The following is an 8347-nucleotide window of genomic DNA, read 5'->3' on the forward strand; positions in this document are numbered from 1 at the left end:
TGCTCATCATGGCCACATTTTCCAAGCCAATGTCTTTTTCCCATGAACTCTAATGACAAGGTGTGTTTTTACTGACAGTTGACTTGGATCAGAGCTTGCAGGATTGTATTTCAGGTTGTGACTCTGTAAAACCCTGTAACTTTCTTTGAAGTTAAACAGTGTCAATCTGTTTCCATGTCTGAATAACTCTTAGAAGAGCCTGCCTGACCCAAGTCAACTCACTGAAACACACTATTTCCCCATAATTGATGTTCCAAATGAATGTCCTTTCATAATAAAATGTGCTGGAAAACAAAACAGCTTTGCATCCGGCACAAGTTGCATCATAATTAAATTTTATTTTATCCCATCGAGGCATGCTAAATGTTGAGCAAAATATAATTTTAAGTAATTTGTTTGTATTCTTATCTGTAGGAGTTGGAAATTAACAGCATTGCTAGTTCGCGTTTACTGTTAAGCCTGGAGAGCGGAGAGATTGCTTTGCAAACATTACAGTTATTATGTCTGCAGTTGGTACTCTTTGTATAAATTATTGATCAGCCAGCTTATTTTTCTTTCTGCTTAATGGATATTATAGCATAGTTGTTTACAACGCTATAGTTAAGGTTGTGTCAGCACTTCCATTATAATAAACCCCCTCTGTTACAGGGGGTTTATAACTTGTTGTAAAAATTTGCTCTGGGCTGAAACTTGACATACAAGATCTCGAGCTGGAAGGTGGCAATTGTTATTCTTTCAACTTAAAAAAAAAAATCTCTTTGTTCTGAAGGGCAATAAATAAATAAACAGTTTATTCTTTTTTAACAATCCTTAAAATTTCTGACTTCAAATAGAACAATTTTTATAGGCTATTTGTTAGACAATGACCTCTTCTTTTATTTAATAAAGCAAAGAGAAAGAAAAAGGACCAAGATACTAAGTTAAAACAAAAACAGAAAAGCAGACAGTGAATCAGTTAGAAACTTTTATAATTAAGTATAATGCATTTCTCCTAACATTGCAAAATCACACCATGATTTATGTTTTAAATTAAACGTGCATTTACACTATGTAAGACTTCTTTCCACTCCCGTTCCCAACTATGTATCCCTCGAGCAATTCATACGTCTTAATACTGATATTCTTTAGAGAAAAATGAGCTTTTGGTTATTTAAAAAGGAAGGAGTATGACAATTAGAAAATGCCATATATGAAAAGGTGCAATTGAAGGTACAATAGTTCCTAGAAAACTAGGGATTTAAATATCCGCCTGACTTCTTGACCTTCAATCCAGTCTGCCATCCCTCTTACCATTTAAGAGATGAAGGGAATTAATCTCAATTTATATCATTATTTTTGCTGCTTCCTTTTATGATCCACTCTAAAATGATCTCGCTGTGGGTTTTTTTGTTTGTTTTTTTATCACATATTTGCCTGTGCAACTCTTAATACCAGCCCCCAGATGGAATTAGGACACTTAACACTGGAAGTAAGTAGTGATGGGAAAGTATAACCAAATTATCATGGAGAGTTGACTACTTGTCGTAGAAATGATGCAGTTTGGAGTAAGGAAAACCATTCCATGATGATTTTTTTCTTTGTAACTGTTCTCCTCTTTGCTCCTCTAACTATCCTCCTTTCTCTCCCCTGACATGGGTTTAGAGATTTCTTACAATATGCTCCATAACCAGCAAAGTATTTTCGGCCAACATGTCACCTTCATTTTGAACCAGGAGAAAACGGGGTGAGGATAGAAGATTAGGGAGGGAGTAACAGTAATGCCAAATTGTGCCATTTGGTTCTGACATCTATGTAAATGTGAACATGAATAGGTAATTACTACATGTGTTCAATAAGCATACATATATGGTCCATGCATTTCCATGCTGGAAAACAAGTCAGAGTTACTTATGACCATTTTGACCACTCCTTTATTAAGAACGGCAATTTGTAATAAAAAGTTTGAGCATTTCAAGTTATAGTGTGTTCAGCTCCCCACCTCTGTCCTTTGGGTAATTTATCACCAAGCTCTCTGCACCTGATTAGAGAATGTATCCTTGAGATAAAAGTCTTATTTCTTGTTTGAGGAGGGACAGGAACTGGAAAAGAGGGAGACTGTAGAAACGAGACGCTAAGTCAGAAGTTGGAACCCCAGGTGGAGAGAAAGTGTAAAAGTACGGAAGTGTTTGCTTAAGGTAGTCAGGGTTTATCTGCTGAGCTGATTGGTGAGGCCGTGTGTCTGAGTTAAAAAGGCTTGAGAGAGTTACTTGGCATAATTTCTCCATCTTCAATGATTTACTACTGAAGTGCAAACATCAATTTTGGACTCTCTCCTGAGAAACGTTTAACAAAGTCAGTCAACTACTGGTACCCTGTTATCTTTCTAGATTTGCCAAACTTGGAGAGCTCCTTTATAAACCTCTCCCTGAAGTCTGTCTTTTTTTTTTTTTTCTGTTAAGGAAACAGGTTCATTAGTAAATACACAGATGTAAAAATCATCTTCCTCTTTACTTCGCCGTTGTGATATATCTTAGAATTGTTCAGAAGTGCACCCTATTGTGAAAGCTATTTGTGCCGGGTGTGCTAATGCACTCTTTGATTGAGTGAATTAGCAGTCATAACAATCTGGCAGTCTGGCCATAGAAGTGTGCTCAAGTTGATTTGTATTATGGCTGGACTGGAAAATCTAGTGTTAGTTGTTTTTTGCCCTGGGGCATTGTTTGTACCAAACTCCACTTTTCATTTAATTTTCCAATACATTTTGAAAGATTGAAATGCTTGTGATCAACATTTGATCCACTTGCATTATTTAAAAAAGAATTCTGAAAGTAATTTCAGATTCCAAAAAATCTTGCTTTCAATTAGAGTAAACATAATTAGAGTGACGTCGTGCTCGGCATGGTAAGTCTCCCTTTGAATCTATTAAGCATGTTATCTCCTTGTCCTGTCACTGAAAGGAATTCAGTATATCTGAGGTATACATCTGTATTTTTCTGTTCATGCTTCTAATAGAACTTGGGGAAAAATTAAAAGAATAAAATTGCACGGAACCTTTTCTTGTTGTCCTTTCTGCATATTCCCAAATTGTTTCTGCTTCATTTAGTGATGCTATAAAAAGAGGATACTCAAAGCTTTCAGGAAATTTTGAGATATTCGAGAAACATTCAGATATGTATTGCCTTTAAGTTATTAGAACATTTTAGTTTTTTTAATATTCTATGAAATCCACATTTTCAATCTTAATTATATCAATTGCTGTATTGAAACCCTAAAGATTTAAAGACATGACTTATCCTAGCTTTGTCAATATTTGTATCTTTCTTACAATCCTCTGCTTTGCAGTCATTTACCAGAATTATAACGCAGCATGAATATAACTTTAAAATGACTATTGATTACAGAGAAAGCTTTGTGAAATCATTTAGTCAGTTTCCCCACTTGAGAAATCAGTGAATAAAATAGGTCAATAGATAAGGATGGAATGGATGTAATACAGTGCTATGCCTCCCTGGGTTATAAAAAGGGTCAAAAATGAATCCCCATAGAATTCATGGTTTTATACTCGTAAAATAAAATGATACTTACCAAATCCCAACTCTAAGTCCACCTTTCTACAGATTTATTCTTCGTTTTTAAAGCACAGGTTTTGAAAGTATATTTTTATGTTTCCCTGTTTCAACAGAAGCATTTCCTTGTCACTGTCCCTTTTAACCAAATAGGATGCCCTCATCTTCAGGCTAAAGTGCCTGTTGTTATCCAGGTATTCACCGGGACTTTTACTGCAACAGCTAGTCTGTATTTTCTGTCTCCTGCGACCTTACAGCTCTTCTCAAAACTGCATTTCCTACTGAACTGAGCTGTCTCCTGTGCCGATTTTTGTTAAGTAATAGATGGTGAGCCCTGAGACCACTCTCTCTATTAGTTCCATTCACAGAGATGTCTTCGGGGGCACAGAAGGAGGGGGAAGGGGAAGGGAGGGGCCAGGAGGGGGCAGAGGGAGGGAAGAAAATACCCTCCCTGAACTGATACAAGCTCAGCTTCAAACGATATCCTAGGAAAGAAATTAAAGACTTCTTAATTAGTGCAGCAATTAAGCTTTCTTGGTAGCATTTTAATCAGCATAGGCCCTATCAAAGGACAAACAGAACAATTTGCAGGTCTTTGAATTTTAAACAGTCTTATTGATTTTAGCACAATACGTCTTCACAACACACAGGGAGAATTTTCTAATATCAGTTACAGTACTCTGAGTTATGCTTATGCAAATTGAGTGCAGGTTGGAGAGGAGGAGATGGAAGGAGAGGACCTGAACCAAACAGAGATGTAAAACAATAAACAAACAAGACAAAAGCTTGGAAACCTAAAGATGTGATAGGAAGAGTGGGAATTCGAAATCTGTGCAGTTGATTTATCTGCTGTTATGAAATACCATTTGCCTTAATCTCTGGTAATATTTCTCAAAAAAATAAATAAAAAGGAAAGAAGAAAATAAATTTGAATTTTTCCAGGCTTTTCTTTCCTACATATTTTAATTTCCATTATGTGCCTTTTCTAATCCTATTGTTTGATCACCGGGGTAAGTGGTAGTTCCTAAAAAACGGTTTAGAGACCTGAGATGGGGGGTGAGGGGAAGGAAGCTCCCATTCAGGTAGGGGCAGGCACCCCAAGCCCTGCCTCTGAATGGAGCACGTGCTGGGAGACGCAGGGTTCCCTGCAGAAAATTTGGACTTTGCTTTGATGCTGGGTGGGATTATGGCTTGGTCAGCTATCATTACTTCCTGTCCGTGGCTTCGGAGTGTGGCAGGTATTAGGTGAGTGACAGTTTAAGGAAATATGAGAAACGAGAATGCTTAGAGCAGATTTGGGGCATTTAATTCTGATTTTTTCCATTTGTGGGTCTAGAATTTAAAACGAAGAAACTGGTTTAGCATTTTAAAAACTAGAGCAGAGTTTATTAAAGTTGTGCATGCAATTCCAAAATAAAATTAGTAGACATAAACACTTAAAGAAGTGTTCTGATGTATGTGATATATATCCAATCCCTATTTTTAACTGAAGTCAGATAAGAGGAGTGAAAATTAATATAAATTATTTCTGGATATATCAAACTACATTGGCTAACTAGGCAAAACAACTGTATACACTTTAGCTATCTTATAGAAGTTAATATACTTTTTGGCAACAATCAATTTTCTGAATTCTTATGACCCAGGAAAGCCTCCTGATATAACTGCTATGCCCCAAAAAGTTTAGTATAAACTTAGACTAATTAGTCAACAGTGCCATATTTCTCTATAAATATTTCCTGCACCTTTTGACACTAAACTTCAAAAAGGTTAAAGAATTAAAATGATAAAAAGAAACATGATAATAATTTCAACACTACACTGTGAACCTGATGCTAGTAGTTTATTTTTAAAATCTGTCAAATGTTAAAGCACTCTTTCTATCTTGTAAAGTTAATGAACATGTGCAGACAGGTTTAAAGCATAATTATTTAAGATTCCTAGAGATATAAACAGAGAACAGACTTGACCTATGCTCAAATCACAGGTTGGTCAAAAATCCTTGAATAAATAGTACTTTCATGCAACAAGTTAGAAAAGGGAAGAAAAGCAGAGAGGAAGGCAAAGAGGAAGAGAGTCTAAACTCAGCCTAGTGTTTTTAAGCATAGCCTCCCTTTCTGCCTTTACAAGTCAACTAGCGAGCTTTGTTTTTGTTCTTTTCATTATTTACAAAACATATTTCTACAAACTGAGGACTTTCCCAAAATACAGTGATACTTTTAAAATACAATATATGTGTGTGTAGGTTGTGTGTGTATATATACACACACACATATAGTTACTCACCTAACACATTAGCAACTAGCCTTGGGTTTTAAACGATAAGAGGATGGTTGGCGTCTGTGCAAGACAGGTGAATTAATTATAGAGTGCTAGGTAAGAAAAATTAGTGTGTTGTTTCCCCCCCCACTTTTTAAATCTTCGAGGGTGCCTTATCTCTTCGAATTCTCTCGGTATGATTGGCATTTCTGACCTGCCTTTGGGGCGAAAGTGAAGTTATTCTCAACCATCCACATCATGGCAAGCATTTCTTTCTTTCCACAATCTATTAGGAAATGAGGGATTGAATGCAGAGCATTCCATGATTCTTAAGCGATTTCAGACTGACTTTTTTCCCACAACTTGAAAACTCTCCTGGAATTTTTCACTGTCTTTAAACAAATAAATAATTGAACCGACAGATAAAATAATCAGATGCAGAAAACATGCGCTTTGCTTCCACATGGATTTTCCTCAGAATAATTTAATTATCATGAAGGGAGAAGATGTGTTTTCATTTATATCTCATTTCAAAAAACTAGCGGAGATACATCCTAAATCCTTGAAGGAGAGCTCGGAGGGCTCTGGCTCCTCTTTAAATTGGCAGACGATTGCTCAGAAGGTTTTGGAAAAAATTACGAGTCTTCGCGGACGAAATGGAATATTAAGACATGCAGTCTAACGGTAGTAGAAGAGAAAGAAGTAGATGATCCCTCTTTCCGATCTCCACTTCTGTGTCCGGGCTTTTCCTCTCCGTCCCTCCCATAGTTTCTTACTTATCCTCCCCCTCCCCTCCTCCTTTTCTCGCTCCCTCGCTTTCCCTGGGTCTCGCGCTCTCGGAGTCTGCTCCGAGTTCCTGGTTGGATAATTTGGGTTAATACTAGTGAGTGAGGTTTTTGCGGCTTCAAAGGGTATTTCAAGTTTCCGGAGCTCCTCCCCTCTGCACCGTGTGACAACAACAACTCGTCCAGCCGGCAGCCTGCACTTTTCAGCTCATTTTCTCTCTGTCATTCCCCGCTCAATCTTTGATCAATGTACTTGCCAGGGAGAACCCAAGTCCTTCAAACCTCCTCCTTTTCACCTTCATCCTTAACTTTGTGCTAGAGCGGGACCCACACAACAACAGCCGACCCTCCCCGCCCCCCCACTCCAAACCAGCCCCCGATCCCAGCCCCCGGAGAGGAGTCTCATTTCGACTTGCGGGACACTTTTGTGCGTTTCTCTCTAGAGCGCCTCTCGCGCTCGCCCCTCCTGCGCTCGCTCTTTCTTATCCTCACCTCCTTTTTCCCCCCTTCTCTCCCTTTCTCCTTGTCGTTCTCTCTCAGAGTTGTTGTTGTGGCCCCCTAGCTCCTTCTCCCCCCCGCCCCCCTTTTTCCCCTTGCCCTCCCCGGGGTGTGTGGCAACTTTTTCCCTCGCTTCTCCTTCTGTTTCCCCTTATATGTGACCATGGCAGTGCCGGCGGCTTTGATCCCTCCGACCCAGCTGGTCCCCACTCAGCCCCCGATCTCCACGTCTGCTTCCTCCTCCGGCACCACCACCTCCACCTCCTCGGCGACCTCGTCTCCGGCTCCGTCCATCGGGCCCCCGGCGTCCTCAGGGCCAACTCTGTTCCGGCCGGAGCCCATCGCTTCGGTGGCGGCGGCGGCGGCGGCCACAGTCACTTCCACCGGCGGCGGCAGCGGAGGAGGCGGCGGCAGCGCGGGCAACGGAGGCGGCGGCGGCGGCGGCCACAGTCACTTCCACCGGCGGCGGCAGCGGAGGAGGCGGCGGCAGCGCGGGCAACGGAGGCGGCGGCGGCGGCGGCAGCAACTGCAACCCCAACCCCAGCCTGGCGACCGCCAGCGGCGGCGGCGGCGGCGGCGGCGGCGCCTCCAGCACCCCCATCAACGCGAGTGCGGGCAGCAGCAGCAGCAGCAGTAGCAGCAGCAGCAGCAGCAGCAGTAGCAGCAGCAGCAGCAGCAGCAGCAGTAGCAGCAGCTGCGGGCCCCTCCCCGGGAAACCCGTGTACTCGACCCCGTCCCCAGTGGAAAACACCCCCCAGAATAATGAGTGCAAAATGGTGGATCTGAGGGGGGCCAAAGTGGCTTCCTTCACGGTGGAGGGCTGCGAGCTGATCTGCCTGCCCCAGGCTTTCGACCTGTTCCTGAAGCACTTGGTGGGGGGCTTGCACACCGTCTACACCAAGCTGAAGCGGCTGGAGATCACGCCCGTGGTGTGCAATGTGGAACAGGTTCGCATCCTGAGGGGACTGGGCGCCATACAGCCCGGAGTGAACCGCTGCAAACTCATCTCCAGGAAGGACTTCGAGACCCTCTACAATGACTGCACCAACGCAAGGTAAAGAGCGGGGGTCAGCCTCCGCCGCCCGTGTTCCCTTCCCACCGGTCTCCTCGCCCTTCCCTCGTTCCCTTCAGGGCGCCGCTCGCTCCGCGCGCCCGCGAGCCGCGCGCTCCGCCGAGCGCGGCCCTCTCCTCTCTTTCCTCGGGGCTCACCGGCCGCTCCCGACCCTCGGCGAAGTTGGCACCTCACCCTGCCCAGACCGC

The 8347-nt window shown here is 42.3% G+C and overlaps 1 protein-coding gene across 1 annotated transcript in view; it reads left to right on the forward strand.

Annotated features, from left to right (window-relative positions):
• Positions 1–7250: 7250 nt before the first annotated feature.
• The window catches only part of LOC103079090 (dachshund homolog 1-like), a gene marked incomplete at its 3' end in the record, with an annotated part of 3142 nt that continues 2045 nt past the window's right edge, over positions 7251–8347 (forward strand). Inside the window, exons 1-2 of the mRNA XM_007469939.1 lie at positions 7251–7524; positions 7565–8141. Of these exons, the coding sequence (XP_007470001.1) occupies positions 7251–7524; positions 7565–8141 (851 nt within the window). The remainder of the gene's footprint in view (positions 7525–7564; positions 8142–8347) is intronic.

The sequence above is a fragment of the Lipotes vexillifer genome, unplaced genomic scaffold, assembly GCF_000442215.2.
Source record: "Lipotes vexillifer unplaced genomic scaffold, Lipotes_vexillifer_v1.1 scaffold2020, whole genome shotgun sequence".
Taxonomy (NCBI): Eukaryota; Metazoa; Chordata; class Mammalia; order Artiodactyla; family Lipotidae; genus Lipotes; species Lipotes vexillifer.